Here is a 24919-nt window from a genome sequence, read left to right on the forward strand (position 1 = left end):
TTTGGTGACCCCCACTGAAATTTTGCGCCAAATATTTTCGTAGAATATGTTAATCCTGAAATGTCCTTTTTTAAAGGATATTTTTTGATTTTCTCGATAAAAGGGACAAATTGACCCATATGAAACCAGTTAGAGGGTTAAGATCTTCTACTAAAATAATCCTCATACAATTCCACAATACAACTCTGACCATAAGAATTCTCTCAGACATTAACTTACAACATTTTTTTCATATAGTATAATGCTCCCTTCGACCAAAAAATGAAAACTTTGACCCACTTTAAAAAAAACTCAGACGTGCTGGACCATAAGTTTGTTCTACAAAAATTATCTACTCAACATACCCTTTCAGAATTATGGGGTCGCTATTCTGTTCCATTCAAAAAGTCTTAATTTGTTGGACAGTGTTATTATTATTCATTAAAATCACCACTCAGAAGTCGTTTTATCCGTCGTAACCGAGCGATCATCGAAGAAACATCATTTCTAATATGCCACAAGACAAAATTAGAAATTAAGTTCATAAACCTCACGCTGTCAGATAAAACGATATACCTCCTCATCGCGGGTGCTAATACTTTCGATTTGCAAAGAAAGTAAATGAAGGCTGACTACAGAAATGATCCTGTGAAGTGTAGTCTTAACTTTTCAACGGCCAACTCAGATTATTTCAACCAAAAGTCACACAAAATAGTTGAGAATTCCCAGAAATGGAACAGAAACGAAAGAATAATAAAGTCAATAAGTACAGCAGGACAATTCACAATCTGGTGCAAATGGTCTTGCATATTTGCCATTGCAAATTCGCTGTATATTTTGTTAGTTTAAAAGAACAATAGTGGTACTCATTTAACGTCGTAAACGTATGGCAACATCGCAAAATTACAATATCGCTGTAAACAGCTGTTAATTTTTACATGCATTTTATTTTACGACAATCTTGCAAATATGCGAGATTTTTTTCAGTGGCATTCATGGCATGCTTACAATTAATTCACAATAATAATAATCCCTGCAAGACGAGTAGAGTTACTAATCTTATAGAATATTGGTTACCGGTAAAAAAAGCTTGTATTTTTATTTTGGTCTCTTTTGTTCTAGCAGCAAGAAAAAAGTTACCATTTCTCCTCTTTTACGGCATGTCGGTGTGATTATCTTGCTCGCTCTCTCTAATTGATTTTGGTGCCAATGCTGCATATGTCTTTCTGCCCTAATTTTTCTTTGTTTTGGAAAGGAATATGTCACTCTGTGGTTAGCAGAGCCCCCTGTAGTAGTTTTTTTTAATCAGCCATCTATCAGTGGAGACTGTGCGATTTATCATTTTCAGGGTAACCCTTTAATCACAGGTATTGGTAATTTGTTGGGTCACCGTTTCGTTACTTAAATTTGGTTCATTGGTCTCCATTGGTCTTCATTCTATAGGTCACCTACTTTTCCGTTTAAAAATGAAAAATTGAAATTGTTTTATTTTTATTTATTTATTATAATTGTATGATGTATTTACATTTATAAATTAGTATTGTATAATATTTAAAATTTTTAATAATCATTATAGATTAATTTTTAAATATTAGCATTTCAGTACAAAGTGAACTTTTTACAAAAGTTTTTGCAGCTATTTATACATTGATTTTTTACACATTTATATTTATGCATTGACAAAATTTACATATTTTAAAAATAAAGTTAGTATTAATTATTAAATTTTTACTTTTAACATATTTCATATATAAATTTAGTATTAATTATTATATTTTTATTTTTTGTGGTTGTTGTTATACAATTCAAATAAAATTCCATTACTATTACGAATGTTATTAGTATTCGAACATTCATTTGTATAATTTAATAATATTTTAATTTCCTTATAACTATCCTGTAAGGATGCAACGAAACTAATGAACCAATATTGTTTGATGCCAATTCCACACAATCCTATCCCATATGTACATCATAAAAAGGTTCAGCTCGTCGGAAAGAGGTTGTGCAACTGCTAATCTAAATGTCCGATGGGATTTGTTGTTGTATTGTTTATCATGCCTGAAAAATATTAGAAATAGAAATTGTTATTAACGATTAGAAAATATGAATATATTTGTACTCGTAGTACAAACCTAAGAAAAGTTGTAGCTATGGTAATCCTCCATTTGTGCAAAGTATTTGTGTTTATGGTCTGATTAGGCAATTGAACAGTAAAGTCCTCTCTCGACGAACCAAAATCAAGTTCTACAAGTCGCTTATCATTCCCGTCCTGCTTTACGGTGCAGAAGCTTGGACGATGTCAACATCAGTTGAGACGACACTAGGAGTTTTCGAGAGGAAAATTTTGCGTAAGATTTATGGTCCTCTAAACATTGGCAACGGCGAATACCGCAGACGATGGAACGATGAGCTGTACGATTTATACGACGACATTGACATAGTTCAGCGAATAAAAAAACAGCGGCTACGCTGTCTAGGTCATGTTGTACGGATGGAAGAAAATACGCCAGCTCTGAAAGTATTCGATGCAGTACCCGCTGGAGGAAGCCGCGGAAGAGGACGACCTCCACTCCGGTGGAAAGACCAAGTGCAAAGTGACCTGGCTTCACGTGGTGTTTCCAGTTGGCGCCAAAAAGCAAAAAGGAGGAATGAGTGACGCGCTCTGGTGGATTCGGCTATAATCGCTTAAAGCGGTTCCTACGCCAAATATATATATATATATACTAGGGCAATTCACAAACTGGTGCAAATGGTCTTGCATATTTGCAATTGCAAATGAGCGAGGCATATTAGTGGTACTCATTTAACGTTGCAATTATATAAATATAGTAAATTTGCAATATGGCAACATATGTTAAATGAGCGCTCTTTGGCAATATTGTGGTAATATCCCTACAAGACGGAGCTAACTCACACCACTACACATGCAAATTTTTTCAGCTTTTACCAATACATACACATTGCTAACATTTTGTAGTTAAGTGGCAATCTCGGTAGTTAGAGTAGCAAAATTTATTAACCCCAATTTTTGTATGTGTAAGAGAGAGATACAATGAACCGTTAAAAAATCGTCGCCATGGCCGCTGTTCATTTGAAAATAAAATTTTAAGTGAATGGGTGTAAGTGCGTTTTAAATATTTCTTTTATTTTGTTAAGTGTTTTTGGATATTTATCCATCTTATAAATGCATTATTTGTGTTACTTTTGTTATTTGTTTTTATAATTAAAATTTCATTTCATTGTAGTTATACGTGTGTGCACAGCAAAGGAGGAGCAAGGAGATGACGGTGAAATTGGTGGAGGTATGTTTCATATATTTTTAACACATAATACAAATTAGTAATTTTAAATAATTTCAGGTTTATAGATTTAGTATTGGTGTAATATATAACAACAACAACGCAGAAAACAATGGAAAATAACATGGTAAATATAAATGCGTATATGTGCATGTTGTACATATGTGCATATGTATGTATGTACAAGAATGCATCTGTTGCATTGTGTTCAAAATATTTATTTAGAATAATTTTTATTTTGATGTTAAAAATAGTTTTATTTTTTCTTTAGCATTAAGCTCTGTAGATATATATATATATACTAGCTGACCCGGCGAACTTCGCCCCGCCCAATTTTTATTTGAAATAGTTAAAACGCTTTTTGAACTCTGTTCATTTATTTGTATGGAATGTTAATATATTCAGGGAATAACGTCTCTGATCAATTTAAATATTTTTGGCGAAGTTCGTTCTTTGTTTTGTTGTGTCGCTTGTAAACAAATAAAGAAGATGGCTCTCCAACACGCTAACATGACACATACATACCTATGTATGTATATACATATGAAACTGTAAAATTTTGAACTTAAACGATAAATCGGTTTGAATCATTCGAATTCTCAGAATGAACATTTCCTCACTTTTAGATTTGCTGTGTTGTAGTAAACTATTCACTACAGTGAAATTATTATTTATGAATAAAGACGGAAACCTTAGTATATATCTGGTATAAAAATCCACGGGATTGAGATTTGAACTTGAGGTCAAAATTTTTATAATTATTGATGAAAATTTTCGTAGAGTTGATAATAAGCACAAATTTTCATAAAATAGTTCATTTTTGATTTAGTATTCTAGTTTTTAACAAATAAGTTAATTACAAAATTGTTAGTTGATAACATGTAATATTTAATTTTATAATCTTAGGATAGATAATTCTTAATTTTTAATAGTAGTATTTATTTTTTTGAATTATAAACATTTTAATTTAACTTAGCACTAATTGGTGCACAATATTTTTGGTTAACCTGTCTCGAGCTAAGACAAATAGATTTGATGGTTTTCCCACACGTGAGCATGCAACATATAATTGCCCATGGGAAAAACTTGGATTATCCAAATCTAACCCACAAATGGACATGGCAAAAGCTAAACGAATAGTAAACTGTAGTCTTCGGAATGGTATCGTAGATTCGGACAGTATCATTGGAATACGGGGCAACAGGGCCACTTCTCCTCTAAACTTTCCAGTCAAAATGGTTGCTTCAAGAATATTCCCTGTTAACTTTTTGATGACCAAACGTATACCGTTGCATAACCGAGGGGGATTCAAATTACGCAGAAGAATAATAATTGAACCAATCTTCAACCGAAGAATATGTGGTGGCATTCCGGGTATATCTTGAGAGTTTAAAAATTCAGTTGGAAAATTTACACTTTCATTTTCATCAACAACAGTATCGATTGATTTAAAAGACATCAGATCGCCTGGCAACAACTGTTGTATCTGGAAGTTAATTTCGTCAACATCAACAGTTCATACTTAGGTTATGCTTAAGCACTGAAAATGGGAGGCTTAAGCAATGCTTAAATAACAGCTAATTTTTGTTTTGAATTTGCTTTGAATTTTCAGCGACATCTTTCGTAGCGTAGGGCAAGTGTCCGTTCGTTTGCACTCAATAACAGCTTATACTTTTCCTTTAGTTCCCATAGGTGTTCCGACTCGCTAGTGATGCATTTAGGAAATACATGCAGAAATCAACTCTGCGATTTCCTAAATTCCTCTGAAATCTCCCAAATTTGAGGAAGATTTACTGGAAAAGAGTGTCAGCATTGCTTATTTGTCTGACCATACATATGTACATAACTTCATTTATTTCACGGATTGTAAGTGATTTTTTCTTAAATTTAGAATATTGGAAGTCATAGATTCGTATAACTTTACCACAAATAATATAAACTTCAAACAACGCATTTTCATTTAATGTTTTTAGCAAGTGGCAGCTTTTGTTTAGAAAGGAATGTAGCGCCATCTACTGTAACATAGCGCACTTAGCGCCACCAAGTGGTGGATAGCTCTTTGCTAATAATAAACAAATAATTTGCAATAAATAAATAATGCGACTATAAGGAGAGTTATAAACTATCCTATCTTTCAAGTTGGACCAAACTGCCCACAGTGTTAAAAATTTCATTAAAATCGGTTCAGTAGTTTAGGAGTCCATCGAAAACAAACAACGTGACACGTGATTTTTATATATTAATATATATAATTACCAATTATATTATTACCAATTGACGCCTATATATATATATATATGTATATACGTTTCTTTGTTTGTTTTTTAGCATTACTTATATTTTCATTATCCATTTCAGATATTGAAAACACAAAGGCGTTAGGCGTCAATTGGTAATACCAAGTGAAGACAGGTCCTTCTCCACCAGGTTCTTCCATCGGAGTGGAGGTTTCCCTCTTCCTCGGCTTCCACCGGCGGGTACCTCATCGAAAACTTTGCCGTCTCAGTGCCGTCTCATCGGATGCTGACATCGTCCACGCTCCTTGTAGAGTTTAGTTTTTGCTCATCGAGAGAGGACTTTACTTTTTAATTGCCTAATCAGACCATAAACACAAATACTTTGCACAAATGGAGGATTACCATAGCTACAACTTTTCTTAGGTTTGTACTACGAGTACAAATATATTCATATTTTCTAATCGTTAATAACAATTTCTATTTCTAATATTTTTCAGGCATGATAAACAATACAACAACAAATCCCATCGGACATTTAGATTAGCAGTTGCACAACCTCTTTCCGACGAGCTGAACCTTTTTATGATGTACATATGGGATAGGATTGTGTGGAATTGGCATCAAACAATATTGGTTCATTAGTTTCGTTGCATCCTTACAGGATAGTTATAAGGAAATTAAAATATTATTAAATTATACAAATGAATGTTCGAATACTAATAACATTCGTAATAGTAATGGAATTATATTTGAATTGTATAACAACAACTACAAAAAATAAAAATATAATAATTAATACTAAATTTATATATGAAATATGTTAAAAGTAAAAATTTAATAATTAATACTAACTTTATTTTTAAAATATGTAAATTTTGTCAATGCATAAATATAAATGTGTAAAAAATCAATGTATAAATAGCTGCAAAAACTTTTGTAAAAAGTTCACTTTGTACTGAAATGCTAATATTTAAAAATTAATCTATAATGATTATTAAAAATTTTAAATATTATACAATACTAATTTATAAATGTAAATACATCATACAATTATAATAAATAAATAAAAATAAAACAATTTCACTTTTTCATTTTTAAACGGAAAAGTAGGTGACCTATAGAATGAAGACCAATGGAGACCAATGAACCAAATTTAAGTAACGAAACGGTGACCCAACAAATTACCAATACCTGTGATTAAAGGGTTACCCTGAAAATGATAAATCGCACAGTCTCCACTGATAGATGGCTGATTAAAAAAAACTACTACAGGGGGTTCTGCTAATCACAGAGTGACATATTCCTTTCCAAAACAAAGAAAAATTAGAGCAGAAAGACATATGCAGCATTGGCACCAAAATCAATTAGAGAGAGCGAGCAAGATAATCACACCGACATGCCGTAAAAGAGGAGAAATGGTAACTTTTTTCCTGCTGCTAGAACAAAAGAGACCAAAATAAAAATACAAGCTTTCTTTACCGGTAACCAATATTCTATAAGATAAGTAACTCTACTCGTCTTGCAAGGATTATTATTATTGTGAATTAATTGTAAGCATGCCATGAATGCCACTGAAAAAATATTTGCAAGATTGTCGTAAAATAAAATGCATGTAAAAATTAACAGCTGTTTACAGCGATATTGTAATTTTGCGATGTTGCCATACGTTTACGACATTAAATGAGTACCACTATTGTTCTTTTAAACTAACAAAATATACAGCGAATTTGCAATTGCAAATATGCAAGACCATTTGCACTAAATTGTGAATTGTCCTGCTGTACTTATTGACTTTATTATTCTTTCGTTTCTGTTCCATTTCTGGGAATTCTCAACTATTTTGTGTGACTTTTGGTTGAAATAATCTGAGTTGGCCGTTGAAAAGTTAACACTACACTTCACAGGATCATTTTGTAGTCAGCCTTCATTTACTTTCTTTGCAAATCGAAAGTATTAGCACCCGCGATGAGGAGGTATATCGTTTTATCTGACAGCGTGAGGTTTATGAACTTAATTTCTAATTTTGTCTTGTGGCATATTAGAAATGATGTTTCTTCGATGATCGCTCGGTTACGACGGATAAAACGACTTCTGAGTGGTGATTTTAATGAATAATAATAATGAATAACTAGTAAAAAATTTAATTTAATTGACATTTATATATCACCAAATTCATAGATGAGAGATATAAAATTGTTCATCGGTAAAGCTTTATTACCGTTGTCAACTGCAGGTTCGCAAGCTTTTGCAGATATTATCGGATAACCAGTAGAGTATAGCGAACAACCAGTACTCCTTGCGCGAGTTTTCAATGTAAATTTCTCATTGCCAGAAGCTGAACCATTACTGGCATTCCTCAAAGAGAAATTGTCATTAGAAATGATAATTGATTTGGACTTTCCTTTATAAAATGTGCATAATAAATTTATAAAATGTGAATTTAAGAAAGTATTCGTCACTCCATCATATTTTTATCCTTTCCCTTTCGCTAGTTTTTTTTCATACAAAATGATATGCATTTTTCTCCACGCACCATTTTTTCTAAAATCCATTTTAACCGTCGGCCGGTATACTATAGTTTTCACCAAGAGTAACGCGCACACGTCTCACTCGATGATTATATTAACAACTAACACTGACGATTCCGATTGTCAAAAATATGGAAATTGGGTTTTGCTTAAATATTTGCACATAATTAAATAGCAAAATATTCTTCTTAGCTGTCATCGATTGGCTAACTGCTATAGACAAGCCAATCGAACAAACTTTCCAAATTTTTATACGAACTGGCAGCACTGAAATCGAATTGTCTATACTTGGGCGCACTGAAGTCTTTGACAGTTCGCTAACAAAACAATTTAATTTCAAAGATAGAATAATTTTATGTTAAAAACGAAAATGGAAAACAACGAGTATTTTAATTTGGTAAGAAAGTTTTTTTTGGGGTCATATGTAGAAGTTCACGCAAGTGAGGAAAGTTTCTGATTGCCATTCACTTGGGAGTGGCCAGGAACGATTCTTTTGCATATGACTCAAGCAGCTCACGACTTCCGGTTTTAGACCAAGTATCCCCTGGGTAGCTAACAGACATCCGTTTGGAGGCGAGCTAAAGTGAGAAGGCGAAGCCCGCTTGTGCGGTTGTGCGTAGGGCTTGGGACCCACCACATAAAAAAATCTCCCCAATGAAAACAAACACCGAGCCTCGGATGAGAAACCCCCCTTTTGATGACGACCCCTGCAAATGTACTAAGGATCAGGATTTGAGGGCATGCACCTGGAATGTCCGGACTCTTAATTGGGAAGGTGCCTCTGCCCAGCTGGTTGATGTCCTCATACAACTAAAGGCTGACATCACCGCCGTCCAAGAAGTGCGATGGACGGGACAAGGACGGAAGAAGGTGGGTCCTTGTGACATCTACTACAGCGGCCATATAAAGGAGCGCAAATTTGGTGTTGGATTTGTGGTGGGAGAGAGACTCCGTCGCCGAGTCCTGGCATTCACCCCGGTGGATGAACGTCTAGCCTCAATCCGCATAAGAGCGAGGTTCTTCAACATATCGCTGATTTGCGCCCACGCCCCAACGGAAGAGAAGGACGATGTGACCAAAGACGCTTTCTATGAGCGACTGGAACGCACCTATGAGCGCTGCCCCCGCCACGATGTCAAAATCGTGCTTGGCGATTTTAACGCCAGGGTGGGTAAAGAAGGTGTCTTTGGCACAACAGTCGGAAAATTCAGCCTCCATGACGAAACATCGCCAAACGGCCTGAGGCTGACCGACTTCGCTGGGGCCCGAAATATGGTTGTCTGTAGTACCAGATTCCAGCATAAAAAAATTCATCAAGCAACGTGGCTGTCCCCTGATCGAAACACGCGCAACCAAATCGATCACGTTGTGATAGACGGAAGACATGTCTCCAGTGTTTTAGACGTGCGTACGCTCCGAGGACCAAACATTGACTCGGACCATTATCTAGTAGCAGCAAAGATACGCACTCGCCTCTGTGCAGCAAAGAACGCCCTTCAACAAACACAAGAAGGTTCGACGTCGAAAAGCTGCAATCACAACCGACAGCCGAACGATTTTCTACTCGACTTGCACTCCTGCTCTCTGAGAGCACTCATCAGCATCTCGATATAAGGGAGCTGTGGAACGGCATCTCAAACTCATTGCATACCGCTGCAGCCGAAACAATTGGTCTCCGGCAACGCCAAAAAACCAGTTGGTACGATGAGAATTGTCGTTCCGCAGTGGAGAGAAATCAGACTGCCTACCTCGCAACGTTGCGATCGACCACAACACGTTCGGGGTGGGATAGATATCGAGAACTGAAGAGGGAAGCGATACGCATTTGCAGACGTAAAAAGAAAGAGGCCGAAATGCGTGAGTATGAAAAGCTTGAAAAGCTGGCCGACATGGGTAATGCTCGAAAATTTTATGAAAAGATGAGGCGATTAACAGAAGGTTTCAAGACCGGAGCATTATCATGTAGGGACCGAGAAGGTAATCTGGTAACGGATGTCCAGAGCACACTGGGATTATGGAGGGAACACTTCTCTGACCTGCTCAATGGCAGTGAATGTACAACACCAGGAGATGGCGAACCCGATTCCCCAATCGATGACGATGGAATAGATGTTCCATTAATCGACCATGAAGAAATTAGAATAGCAATTACCCGCTTGAAGAACAACAAAGAGGCGGGGGCCGATGGATTACCGGCCGAGCTATTCAAATACGGCGGCGAAGAACTGATAAGGTGCATGCATCAGCTTCTTTGTAGAATATGGTCGGAAGAAAGCATGCCTGACGATTGGAATCTTAGTGTGCTCTGCCCAATCCATAAGAAGGGAGACCCCACAATCTGCGCCAACTTCCGTGGTATAAGTCTCCTCAATATCGCATATAAGGTTTTGTCCAGCGTATTGTGTGAAAGACTAAAGCCCACCGTCAACGAACTGATTGGACCTTATCAGTGTGGCTTTAGACCTGGAAAATCCACAATGGACCAGATATTCACCATGCGCCAAATCTTGGAAAAGACCGGAGAGAGAAGAATCGATACTCACCATCTTTTTATCGATTTTAAAGCTGCCTTCGATAGCGCGAAAAGGAGCTGCCTTTATGCCGCGATGTCTGAATTTGGTATCCCTGCAAAACTAATACGGCTATGTAAGCTGACGTTGAGCAACACCAAAAGCTCCGTCAGGATCGGGAAGGACCTCTCCGAGCCGTTCGATACCAAACGAGGCTTCAGACAGGGTGACTCACTATCGTGCGACTTCTTCAATCTATTGCTGGAAAAAATAATACGAGCTGCAGAACTAAATAGAGAGGGTACAATCTTCTACAAGAGTGTACAGCTCCTGGCGTATGCCGATGATATTGATATCATCGGAAGCAACAACCGCGCCGTTTGTTCTGCGTTTTCCAGATTAGATAAAGAAGCGAAGCGTATGGGTCTGGTGGTGAATGAGGACAAGACGAAATATCTCCTGTCATCAAACAAACAGTCGGCGCACTCGCGTCTTGGCTCCCACGTCACTGTTGACAGTCATAACTTTGAAGTTGTAGATAATTTCGTTTATCTGGGAACCAGCATTAACAACACCAACAATGTCAGCCTTGAAATCCAACGCAGAATCACTCTTGCCAACAGGTGCTACTTTGGACTGAGTAGGCAATTGAAAAGTAAAGTCCTCTCTCGACGAACCAAAATCAAACTCTATAAGTCGCTCATTATTCCCGTCCTGATGTATGGCGCTGATGCGTGGACGATGACAACATCCGATGAGACGACTCTTGGGGTTTTCGAGAGAAAGGTTTTGCGCAAGATTTATGGTCCTCTAAACATTGGCAACGGCGAATACCGCAGACGATGGAACGATGAGCTGTACGATTTATAGGACGACATTGACATAGTTCAGCGAATAAAAAGACAGCGGCTACGCTGGCTAGGTCATGTTGTACGGATGGAAGAAAACACTCCAGCTCTGAAAGTATTCGATGCAGTACCCGCTGGAGGAAGCCGCGGAAGAGGACGACCTCCACTCCGGTGGAAAGACCAAGTGCAAAGTGACCTGGCTTCACTTGGTGTTTCCAGTTGGCGCCAAAAAGCAAAAAGGAGGAATGAGTGGCGCGCTCTGGTGGATTCGGCTATAATCGCTTAAAGCGGTTCCTACGCCAAATATATATATATATATATATAAGAAAGTTTTTTTAAACATATGTAATGTATTGTATTTTTACTTTACAAAATGAAGAGGAGCTTATGATTGGGAGTGCTGGTATACTAGCATTTTTAGATGAATTGTCATCTAGCTCCAGCTCGGAATCTTCATCTAGCTCTGAGGAATCGGAAAGGGAGGAAACCTCTAAATGCCAAAACTTTTGCGAAGTCATTGATGGCTATGATGAGAATGAATTCAAATCGCACATGAGATTGCGGCGTTCGACCGTGGAATTTTTAATAGGTATGTATTGATGGACGTATATTTTCTTTTCATTGACTTAACACGTGTATTTGGGCATTCTTTCTTTCAGAGAAATATATAAACAGCATTGAGCCCAAAACAAATACTGGTGGAAGAGAAATTGTACCACCTAGAAAAATAATTTATATTTATATTTGGTACATCAGTAACACAGTCACTTTTCGGCAGCTTGCTAATTTGTTAGGAGTGTCTTCTTCAACTGCTTGGACTATAGTATCGGGTGTGACTAGTTGGGTTATATCGATTTCTCACGAATACGTTCGGTGGCCAAACAGTACTGTCGCAGTTGCAACAAAAAGAAAGTTTGAGGCAAGATGTGGTTTACCAAATGTTATCGGTTGTATAGACTGCACTCATATCCATATAAAAGCTCCTAGATAATTATTTTGATAGAAAGCATACATATAGTATAGTGCTTCAAGCAGTTGTGGATGCTGATAAAAGATTCGTAGATGTAACTTTTGGTGAACCTGGTTCTCTTCATGACAGCAGAGTTCTTCGTAGATCGCATCTTTTTGCACTAGCGCAGACAGATTCAGAGAGACTATTTCCAAATGAGGCCTTCATTTTGGGCAATTCAGCATACCCTGCTACAAATTGGTTGGCCTCCTTTTAAAGAGTATGGAAACTTGACAGCATCGCAACGAAATTTCAACAAATTGCACTCTTCTACACGTATAGCTGTAGAAAATGCTTTTGGTTTGTTAAAAACAAGATTTAGAAGATATTACATTTTACTGAACAATCAAATATTTGTTTTGTAGTGAATATAATTGTTAGTGCTTGTGTTCTTCATAATATATGTATAACTCTCGATGATTTAAGTATTGAAAATGACCAAGATGAAGATTTAGAAAACAGTTTACAAGATGAGTCCCATGATTAGGGATGGCAACGATTAATCATATGATTAAATTAATCGATTATTTTCATTAAATTTACGATTTAATTGCATCGAAACACCTTTTCTAATTACTCGACTATTACTCGAGTAATTGCAAAATAATCGCAAACAGCATTTTGAAATTTTATGTTCATCTAAGTTAGCGTACAAGGGTCAAAATTGGTCGCATCAGTCATTAATGACTGGAAACGGTGTAAAAATTGTTAAATTCTAATATGTCAACGTAGTTTAATATCAACAAATGAATGTCTGGTAACACTGCATTTACAGTTAAGTCAAACGCATTTTACGTTCAGTTGTTTGAAGAGCAATGGCGCCAGTTAAAAGCGAAGTGTGGACATTTTTTTAATAAAATAGCAATAACTACGTTAAATGTCAACTTTGCTGCAAAAATTTAAAATTTTCTAATAACACATCACTATTTAAAATTAAAGCATGCAACAGTAGCCTGCAAATTGTAGTAAGTTGCAGCAATCGGTATTACATTTTAAATTTCTTCTAGTTATATATAAATATATATGTACAAATTAGACTCTGAAATCTAGGAGTAACGACAATGTTCCCCTATGTGATGATGACACAGACACCATGATTGAAATGCCAAGTTGCAGCAGCAAACCAATTAATGAAAGCCCTTCAGCTTCGAAACACTATTGATGCTTGGGAAGAAATGAAAACCGTACGGACTTTCAAAAAAGTATTGTCATCTACTTGGTACCTCAGTACCAGCTGAGCGGCTTTTCTCAAAATCGGGTGCAATTGCGACCGAAAAACACAATCGTTTGACAACAAAACGTTTATCGAAATTGCTTTTTCTTCAACTTGGTTGAACAGAGAATAAATTGTCTTGACTTCAATAAATATATTTTCATTTATGCTAAGACAAATGAATTTTTAATACGATATTTTAATTTTATTTCCGTTTTTGTTTTTGTGTATATACCAACATAATTTCAATGTCTGAAATAAGAATATAGTCTCCTATATTTTATTGGTTTTATTTTTACGCAAAGTTGCAAAACATAGTCTTTCAAGCAAGAGGCAATTCTTTTACTTTAAGATTATATATATATATATATATTTGACGTAGGAACCGCTTTAAGCGATTATAGCCGAATCCACCAGAGCGCGCCACTCATACCTTCTTTTTGCTTTTTGGCGCCAACTGGAAACACCAAGTGAAGCCAGGTCACTTTGCACTTGGACTTTCCAGCCGGTGTGGAGGTCGTCCTCTTCCGCGGCTTCCTCCAGCGGGTAATGCATCGAATACTTTCAGAGCTGGCGTGTTTTCTTCCATCCGTACAACATGACCTAGCCAGCGTAGCCGCTGTTTTTTTATTCGCTGAACTATGTCAATGTCGTCGTATAAATCGTACAGCTCATCGTTCCATCGTCTGCGGTATTCGCCGTTGCCAATGTTTAGAGGACCATAAATCTTGCGCAAAACCTTTCTCTCGAAATCCCCAAGAGTCGTCTCATCGGATGTTGTCATCGTCCACGCTTCAGCGCCATACATCAGGACGGGAATAATGAGCGACTTATAGAGTTTGATTTTGGTTCGTCGAGAGAGGACTTCACTTTTCAATTGCCTACTCAGTCCAAAGAAGCACCTTTTGGCAAGAGTGATTCTGCGTTGGATTTTAAGGCTGACATTGTTCGTGTTCTTAATGCTGGTTCCCAGATAAACGAAATTATCTACAACTTCAAAGTTATGACTGTCAACAGTGACGTGGGAGCCAAGACGCGAGTGCGCTGACTGTTTGTTTGATGACAGGAGATATTTCGTCTTGTCCTCATTCACCACCAGACCCATACGCTTCGCTTCTTTATCTAGTCTGGAAAACGCAGAACAAACGGCGCGGTTGTTGCTTCCGATGATATCAATATCATCGGCATACGCCAGGAGCTGTACACTCTTGTAGAAGATTGTACCCTCTCTATTTAGTTCTGCAGCTCGTATTATTTTTTCCAGCAATAGATTGAAGAAGTCGCACGATAGTGAGTCACCCTGTCTGAAGCCTCGTTTGGTATCGAACGGCTCAGAGAGGTCCTTCCCGATCCTGACGGAGTTTTTGGTGTTGCACAACGTCAGCTTACATAGCCGTATTAGTTTTGCAGGGATACCAAATTCAGACATCGCGGCAAAAAGGCAGCTTCTTTTCGCGCTATCGAAGGCAGCTTTAAAATCGATAAAAAGATGGTGAGTATCGATTCTTCTCTCTCGGGTCTTTTCCAAGATTTGGCGCATGGTGAATATCTGGTCCATTGTGGATTTTCCAGGTCTAAAGCCACACTGATAAGGTCCAATCAGTTCGTTGACGGTGGGCTTTAGTCTTTCACACAATACGCTCGACAAAACCTTATATGCGATATTGAGGAGACTTATACCACGGAAGTTGGCGCAGATTGTGGGGTCTCCCTTCTTATGGATTGGGCAGAGCACACTAAGATTCCAATCATCAGGCATGCTTTCTTCCGACCATATTCTACAAAGAAGCTGAAGCATGCACCTTTCAGTTCTTCGCCGCCGTATTTGAATAGCTCGGCCGGTAATCCATCGGCCCCCGCCTCTTTGTTGTTCTTCAAGCGGGTAATTGTTATTCGAATTTCTTCATGGTCGGGTAATGGAACATCTATTCCATCGTCATCGATTGGGGAATCGGGTTCGCCATCTCCTGGTGTTGTACTTTCACTGCCATTGAGCAGGTCGGAGAAGTGTTTCCTCCATAATCCCAGTGTGCTCTGGACATCCGTTACCAGATTACCTCCTCTGTCCTTACATGATAATGCTCCGGTCTTGAAACCTTCTGTTAATCGCCTCATCTTTTCATAAAATTTTCGAGCATTACCCATGTCGGCCAGCTTTTCATACTCACGCATTTCGGCCTCTTTCTTTTTACGTCTGCAAATGCGTCTCGCTTCCCTCTTCAGCTCTCGGTATCTATCCCATCCCGCTCGTGTTGTGGTCGTTTGCAACGTTGCGTGGTAGGCAGTCTCTCTCCCACCACAAATCCAACACCAAATTTGCGCTCCTTTATATGGCCGCTGTGGTAGATGTCACAAGGACCCACCTTCTTCCGTCCTTCTTGGACGGCGGTGATGTCAGCCTTTAGTTGTATGAGGACATCAACCAGCTGGGCGGAGGCACCTTCCCAATTAAGAGTCCGGACATTCCAGGTGCATGCCCTTTAATCTTTATCCTTAAAACGTTTGCAGGGGTCGTCATCAAAAGGGCGGTGTCTCATCCGAGGCTCTGTGATTGTTTTCATTGGGAGATTTTTTTATGTGGTGGGTCCCAAACCCTACGCACAACCGCACAAGCGGGCTTCGCCTTCTCACTTTAGCTCGCCTCCAAACGGATGTCTGTTAGCTACCCAGAGGATACTTGGTCTAAAACCGGAAGTCGTGAGCTGCTTGAGTCATATGCAAAATAATCGTTCCTGGCCACTCCCAAGTGAATGGCAATCAGAAACTTTCCTCACTTGCGTGAACTTCTACAAATGACCCCATCCCCCAACTTTAAGATTGCTGTACATATTTTGAAAAATTTAATACCATTGTGCTACTTAACTTCAAATACAGACCATTTTCTCTTTTAGGATATGTCTCGGACTCTGTGATAGAGCATTATAATTCAAAATTCGGCGCTGAAACTTGGTGGTGGTCTTTATGCAATTTAGTATTATTTGAAAACATTGGAATTAATCGATTACTCGATTTTTTTACATTAATTGCAATTAATTGCAATTATTTTTTTATATCTTGCAATTAATCATTTGATTATTTAATCGATTAAAAAAAAAAAATTTGCCATCCCTACCCATGATGTTCATCAACAAACAAATAGTAGTAGGCGAGATGAATTATTTCAATATTTGCAACACCATAACTTAATATAAATAAAAACATGAAATTTAAACAAAACAACTTCTTTTTATTTCAAATTGCTCTATTACATTCGTTACATGAATGAAACAAAATAAAAATTTCATGAATTCATTATCTTAAAATTATAAAAACTTATCGAAAATGCATTAATATTGATATATACACATAAAAACTTTAAAAAATATCACAAATTCATTTAAACTTAAAAGTATTAAAAATAAATTTTACATACTTAAATAACTAAAACCTATTACCTAAACAAAGATCTTTTTAAGATTGCCAATTTTTAATTTTCAATATCCCTTATAGTTTGGAGTACAGAATTGTTGAACTTTCTTTTCTCCTCAAGCTTCTGTTCCTTAATTTTAATTTTATTTGCGTACTAACGCTCTTTTGCACTTTTTCGTCGGCGGTTGAGTTGTGTTGGTTGCAGCGGAGTTGTTGAGGAATGTGGGACCGAAGATGTAGTCGGTAGGGAAGATGTAGTCGGATGGGAAGAAGTAGTCGGAGGGAAGAAGTAGTCGGAGGGGAGATGTAGTCGGAACGGGAGATGTAGTCGGAACGGGAGATGTAGTCGGAACGGGAGATGTAGTATAGTCATGACATGTATCGGGAAGTGATTGGCTGACAATAAGGCCAATAGAGAGCGTATGGCTGTTTCTAGCCAGTACACTATCTCCGAAAATTTCTTCCATATCTTCCATATATGGAGCAATACATGGAGATGCACCCGTTCTGCTGGCATTGTCTTTGGCCGTTTATACGCCGATAGCAAAATGAGCTTTTATTCAAAAATGCTATCACTGTTGTTGAAGAGTTCTAATGAAAAGAATTACAGCATGTCCTCCAACACATGAGCGTATGCGTTGCGTTTTTTTCTTTGATGGAAAAATTCTTCTCTTCTGGCTAAGTAGCATTTTAGTAGCCCCTTGGTTTCTACCACCACTACCAAAGATAGCGAGCAGAGACGTGACCAAGAAAGAAAGTGTTTTTGTATTGAATTTATTGAATAAAAAAAATTTAATCAAAGTTAAATTTGTTGCAGAAAACGTAGGCCAGTTCGTATGCAAATTTGAAAAGTTTGCTCGATTGGCTTGTCTATAGCAGTTAGCCAATGGATAACAGCTAATATATTTAACAGTTATGTGCTGAACACAAAGACGACGACACGACACGACGTAGCGACGGCTGACCACAAATGTTGCTTCGAAGTCAGCGTATTGAACATTTTGAAGACGGCAGCGACATATCAAACAGCAATTTCATTGTTGCCGTACTAACATCTTTCACTTCAATAAAATTTACATATTTAGTTTAAAGTGAAATTATTTACGTAAAAAATTGGCGATTTATTTGTTTTAAGTAATAGATTGTTGTTATAAATGACATATCAAAGCAATTTTACGTTTCTACTGGCAAAATAACGTCATACTTGTGAGAACTTTGAATAATTTTACATTTCGCATGTTAGTGGCAGCTCTACAGCGGCCATTGTCGTCGGCAAAATTAGAAACATTTCTAATTTGGCGACAACGACAACTACAAGCCCGTTGTCGCGTAGTCGTGCTGTTGTCAAAAAAGCTGTGCCCATAAGAACGCGTGTATTTTAATATTTGACAGATGTCGTTCGTCGCTTGTCGTCTTCTATGTGTTCAGCACATTAATATGACATAAACATCGATAACGATTTATGCCCATCACTGTAAATAAAAACCCGATAGAAGTTCAAATATGATCTTCATATTATGATATAGCTAAGCGGGCAATTGAATACGCTACATATTTTTTATATTATTGTTATAAATAATATAAAAATGCTTATACAATGCCTTTTGCAGAAATTAAGTGTATTCGTGAAGTGAGCAGTGAAGATAATGTAAGTCTATATAATCCTTTTGATATCTTGTAGTAAATTGGATATTGTTCAGAACTATCAAGCTGCAAATTTAATCAAATCTACAGCAAAAAAGTGGAAAACGCAAACTTGTGGAGAAAGAGTTGCGTTTGTTGTACTCGAATTAAGTAAGCCGCAAATCATTACAGGTATTGATATTGGAAATGAACATTCAGCTTTTATAGAAGTATTGGTAAGCAATACTAGTTGCAGCGCAAACGATTTTACCGTAAGTTGTATTTCACAAGAATGTTTAGTACGAAATGAATAATTTAATCATTTATTGTAGGAAATTCTGGTGACTTGCTCGTTTATGACACTTATAGAGAGCAAAAATTCGACAAACGTCAATCGGGTCCGTTGTTTTAATAAAGACGCTTTAGTACCAACGGCAACAGCTGAAAAGTGGCAGTTTATTAAAGTGATTTGCAGTCAACCTTTTAACAAACACGTACAATATGGGCTGTCGTTTATTAAAATACATGTCGATGACAACCAAAATAAAAAAATGGCTTCTGATAAGCCGAATATCCAATTCAACACAAATAATGTGGCTATTACCACTGAGCAACTAAATACTTCCCAATTGGGTAAATTTAGGTTGCGAGAGGAGTCCCCAGAATCTGAATCAGAAAACTCAACATCACTATTTAAAAGATGGAAATCTACTGAAATGAATGCTGATTTAAGAAAATCTCCTATAGAAAGAAAAAATGTGAAAAGAACAGAAGAGCCTGCAAATAATAAAGAGGGACCTTTTTGTTTGGATCGAAATAGAAAAGAACTTGGATTTGGTAGTGAAGATACGAGTGGTGATGAAAAAATTTCCATGAAAAGACAAAGATTATTAAAAGCTATAGAGATTGAACATCAAAAACAGCAAAATAAAACTGAAATATCTAAAGTTCCCACCGACAATAATAAAAACATAACGTCTTCTGAAAAGGCAAAGAAAAAACACGAAAATTACGAGGAGAAAGCAATGAAGAAACACAAAAATATAAGTGATGGAGTAGTCAAAACTCATAATGACAAACCTAAGATCTTTCGTCCTTTTAATGAACTACTAAAGGGAACGGTTTTAGTTATTAGTGGAATACAAGTATGATATATAAGATTTGTTGCAATGACTAGCATATTTAAGATATTTTTATTTATTTAAATAATCTTTTTCAGTAGAATCCAGATCGAGCAGACATTCGGGATAAAGCTTTGTTAATGGGAGCAAAGTATAGAGCAGATTGGGGAACTGGTTGTACACATTTGATGTAAGTAAAATATAAAATATTATCACATATCCCAGTAGCTATTTGTTTTTATGTGAAGTACAACGATAGATAGATAGATAAAAAAGTAAATAAATTTCTTAAACTTTGAGGGGTAATTGTAGTATAGAGGCATGAATTTCAAGTTCGAGTTATGTGACTAGTTGGGTTTGTGAAAGAAAGTCGCTCCTGTTTTGTTCGGACATTGTTAGCAAATTATAACAAACATTATATATATAGTATCATCAAAGTATAGAAAACAATTGTACAAACCTACCATATTATGTACACTCATACATTATAAAAAAACTACAAATTCGAATATTGTTTAATTAATTTGAATTCTTAGATGTGCCTTCAAGAATACACCAAAATATAACCAGGTGAGAGGGAAGGGCAAAATAGTTACTCGTGCTTGGATAGAAGACTGCTACAAACAAAAGAAATGTTTGCCTTGGCGAAGATTTGCATTGGATAGTACCGATCTTAATAAACCCGACAGCGAGGATGAGGTTCTAGATGAATCGCTTAAACCTATTGAATCATCGGCCACCAAAATTAAATCCAAGGATCTAGCTTTGAAGGTATCAATCCATCCATCTAATAGTTCTATAGATGACGCAGTTTCATCAGGGAGTGATACAGATGATGATATTCAACGTGTTTTACAGAGTACTAGTGATAATATCATATTTCTTATAATATTTTATGTTAATTATATATTTTGGCAGGTAATATTGCAAAAGAAGCAAAACGATCCTGTGAAAGAGGAGATTTTGATGTATCTACAGAAGAAGAAGACTTTCTGAACGTGAAGACAAAGTCAGTACAAAATGCGAAGCTTAAATAAGAGTTTCTGTATTTGTATTCGTTAAAAACTATATTTTTATAAATAAAGATCGAAATTAATTGAAATTGAAGTATTAGTTTTGTAAAATATGCAAATATGTGACCTGGTCTACGAAAAGGGAGCTTTAAATTTTTTTTGTGGATTTATTATAATAATTATGGTAGTGGTATTTTTTGGTAGACCAAACAAGAACATGTTTATATTAAATTTTATTGAGTCATATCATCCTAACATAACAAAAAAAAATTGATTAATTTCATAAATTTTTAGCACCGGTAAATTACACTGGTCGACACAAAAAATGATTCAAAGATCAGACAATCATTAATATGTAAGAGAGCCCTAGTGTACCGCTCTATGAGTGCAAGTAGAGAGCGCGCAACAGTACATACAGTAGAAAACCTTATTCGTGGGGAATTCTCGGTGGTAAGATAGCCGCCATCTTGGAAAAACGCAGTGCTGTATATATTGAGTACTTCATTTTAGTAAAACTTTAGTCATAAAATAGCACATATTATGTATATAGCTGTCTTATATAAAGCGAAATTATTTATTTATACTATATTTCAATTATAGAAGATTTTAACATCAATGTGTGCCATATTATTGCAAAAAAATTATTAAATGTAGATGAGATATTTCATAAGTGGTGAGAATAAAATACAGCTCTCATACAAGTACTTCTCTGTGGTACGTTATTTTTGGCCACATTCATTTAAACTTAAATCCATTTTTGCTAGTTTTTACTTAAATTATTACAAACAATTATATTTAAAATACATTGAATTGCAAAGCTTGGAAGTACACAAAAGTTTTATAAGCTTGAAATGATACGTAGTTGCCTCCTTATTAAACATTTTTAAAACAAAATATGTCATGATCCTATTGAATAGGCATTTCAAACCATCGGGTCCAAGGTCATTTAATACTAATATAAGTTTTTTAAGACATTTATAAAAAGCTCAAGAGCTTTTACTAAGTTTGACGAATCCTACACTTTTTATTTTGTAAAAGTATAGGCGTCTTCAGAGATCTACCCTTTCTCGAATAATGTTAAAGACAGCAAACAATTGTGCATTTTAAAATATTCATTATAGATATAACCATATATATATGAAAATGAATTTCTCTGAAGGAAATCGTTTTCAATTATATCAATTTCCATTCAATGTATAATAGTTTGCTGACTATCTATGGAAGACATTGCCAATGCTTGAAAAGTTTGCCAAGAACTATTTTGAACCAGACAAACATACTATTTCATGCTTATTTAGTGAAAATTATTCAAATTGTTTAATAGTAATATTAAATCTTTTAAAATTTAAAAGCGCCAAATACAGTGTCACCAACATAGGGATGTATTTATTTTAATACAATATTTAAAAATTAGTTGATTCGCGTTATAGACTTGTACATAAAATATAACTAACTTATCAATAAATAACACTTAATACCACCATAAAATTTAATAAATATTCGAAATAATTTAAAATAATTCCAATAATAATGAAAAAATTTATTTTATTTAATAATTATTTAAGTACTGTACATCGGACTTTAAAAGTTTTGTGAAGATTAAATGCTAGCACAACACCCTAATTACCACAATTGTAGCAAAAAACGCGTAGCACACAACCCAAGTACGCCTCGGTGGTGTGTTAAAAGATGAAAATTAATTTAAACAAAAATAGGTTTTCTACTGTATATACTGAGGAGCGCGCGCACATGAAAAAGTTGTGCTATATGAAAATTTTTGACTGATTCAGAACTTTTTCGATTTGATTCTTATAGTTGGCAGTTAAGCTTGAATTTAAGCCTAATTAGAGACTTCTAGCACGTCAGCATAATTCTCTACACGTAATCAAAAAAGGCCAAAGACAGAGTTTTTTGAGACCATTTTGCTCAAAATCTCGACGTGATGGGCACTTTTGGAGGTCATATTCGTGTTCAGCGATAAAAATTCTATAAGAATATCATTGTCTGATCTTTGAATCAGAGAAAAAGTTACATTTTGTCGACCAGTGTTATTATCAGGGATAAAGGATGTCCAACTTATTCCAGTGTGAGAGTGTTCATAAATATATGAACATGAAATTTGTATTAGAATAACTTAAGCAAAATAATATACAGTCCACTAAATATAAAATGCAATGTTAAGAAACAAAATTGTAATATGAGACTTGATCATAAAAATCTGAAAATCATTGCATATAAAAGAAACCACATAAACATATATGCATTAATATGCAACAAGCATACATTATATGTTGCACGCATACATGCAACACACATACACTTATATGAGGCACGCATGCATCTATATGCAACACGTATGCACTCAACTATTAATGAACAAACATATTTGTATGCACAAGATAACCTATTGGTTATAAAAATACATTTGGGCAATTGCTTGTGTGCATTTGAAATAACTCCTTGTCGTGCAACATACAAAATATACATATAGACATACACACATACACATATAATTAGTTCTTAAGATGTATTCAAAAATTGTATTTAAGCAGTGACAAAATGAAAATAAATTTAGAATGAATTAGATTCTCACTCAATGCAAGTCTTTCATTACCCCCCACCAGCGGTAAGGTTTGTTAGAAACTACATTGTTTAAACAGAGAGCGTCTGAAAATTTGCATTTTTTGTAACATTTTGCATTATTACCAGATCAGACAAAATACAAATTTTTGGGCATTTAAATTAAAATACCCAACATTTATTACGGCTAATAATTTTTTTACACTTAACGATTAATATAAATAATAACTATTTAAATCTCGGTTAGCGATATTATGGTATATTAAACCAACCGGTTTTCAAACTTTCAGTGGTAAATAAAATAAATCAATACGTATCAACTGGCAAATAATATTTTTTTCCATGGAAAACTAAAATCTCGCTGCTGCAGATCACAAAACATTTTTTCAAATACCTTAAAATTTCGCGTTTCCTTTTATATTTATTGTTTTAAGTTCTAATAAGTGATCTTGCACGGCGGTTATAAATGTCTCCGTCGCATTATTTTTTGGCAATATTTCAATCTGGCCGTCCCTCTTTTCCAATTACGAAACGTCAAAACCTCCTCATCTCGACAAACTGTCAAAGTTTAGGTGGTTTTGACGTTTGATATTGCGCTCTCACTTCCAGTGAGATGAGAGTTGTACATCTCTTTATCTCTGGTTATTAGTGAAAAAATTTTATAAATTTCAATAAGGTATCTCAGAGAGAGTAAATGTAAGCAATGGGTCTTCATGCTCAATAGCTGTCACTTTAAAAATTTCCAGTTTCGACAATTTTTTGGCGAGCATAGCCTGTTTCCAATGTAATTTTCGTAAGTATTATTAGAATATTTTGATTGAGTTTAAATTTGTGTTATATTGGTAGTAATCGTGGTTGTGAACCGATTCCTTCCAAAAATTACCCAAAATATGATTTTAAAAATTACTTATCCAAAATACATGTTATGGGTCTTGGTAACACTTTCCAAAAAAGTATATTCAAAAATGCCCCTCCATAGTGAATTCTGCCTACTAAATTTATTTTTGTAGATTAATTTATGGCTTAGTTATAGAACATTATATAAATAATATAAATAAATAACACTGTCCAACAAATGAAGACTTTTTGAATGGAACAGAATAGCGACCCCATAATTCTGAAAGGGTATGTTGAGTAGATCATTTTTGTAGAACAAACTTATGGTCCAGCACGTCTGAGTTTTTTTTTACAGTGGGTCAAAGTTTTCATTTTTTGGTCGAAGGGAGCATTATACTATATGAAATAAATGTTGTAAGTTAATGTCTGAGAGAATTCTTACGGTCAGAGTTGTATTGTGGAATTGTATGAGGATTATTTTTGTGGAAGATCTTAACCCTCTTACTGGTTTCTTTATGGGTCAATTTGACACTTTTTTCGAGAAAATCAAAAAATATCCTTTAAAAAAGGACATTTAAGGATTAAAATATTCTACGAAAATGTTTGGCGGAAAGTTTCAGTGGGGGTCACCATAGACATCATTGTTGTAAATAAAGCTATTTACGATTAATTGGCAAAATTACACGCCAACATATAAAAAATAGGTGAAAA

The 24919-nt window shown here is 35.6% G+C and overlaps 1 protein-coding gene, 1 long non-coding RNA gene and 2 other non-coding genes across 4 annotated transcripts; 3 read left to right on the plus strand and 1 right to left on the minus strand.

Annotated features, from left to right (window-relative positions):
* Positions 1–428: 428 nt before the first annotated feature.
* LOC128922397 (small nucleolar RNA U3) lies at positions 429–642 on the minus strand. Its single transcript, XR_008471632.1, has one exon. It is a non-coding gene; the product is annotated as a small nucleolar RNA U3 (small nucleolar RNA).
* A 4646-nt stretch (positions 643–5288) lies between these two features.
* On the plus strand, positions 5289–6419 carry LOC128922056 (uncharacterized). Its single transcript, XR_008471332.1, has 3 exons — positions 5289–5506; positions 5640–5941; positions 6016–6419. It is a non-coding gene; the product is annotated as an uncharacterized LOC128922056 (long non-coding RNA).
* A 986-nt stretch (positions 6420–7405) lies between these two features.
* Positions 7406–7618, plus strand: LOC128922386 (small nucleolar RNA U3). The gene has a single exon (XR_008471625.1). It is a non-coding gene; the product is annotated as a small nucleolar RNA U3 (small nucleolar RNA).
* Positions 7619–18518: 10900 nt separating this feature from the next.
* Positions 18519–20885, plus strand: Xrcc1_1 (DNA repair protein XRCC1). The gene is made up of 6 exons (XM_011197014.3): positions 18519–18682; positions 18735–18929; positions 18990–19802; positions 19880–19968; positions 20315–20637; positions 20697–20885. The coding sequence occupies exons 1-6, from the start codon at positions 18632–18634 to the stop codon at positions 20813–20815; spliced, it is 1590 nt and encodes a 529-aa protein (XP_011195316.2). The 5' UTR covers positions 18519–18631; the 3' UTR covers positions 20816–20885.
* Positions 20886–24919: the final 4034 nt, after the last annotated feature.

The sequence above is a fragment of the Zeugodacus cucurbitae genome, chromosome 5, assembly GCF_028554725.1.
Source record: "Zeugodacus cucurbitae isolate PBARC_wt_2022May chromosome 5, idZeuCucr1.2, whole genome shotgun sequence".
Taxonomy (NCBI): Eukaryota; Metazoa; Arthropoda; class Insecta; order Diptera; family Tephritidae; genus Zeugodacus; species Zeugodacus cucurbitae.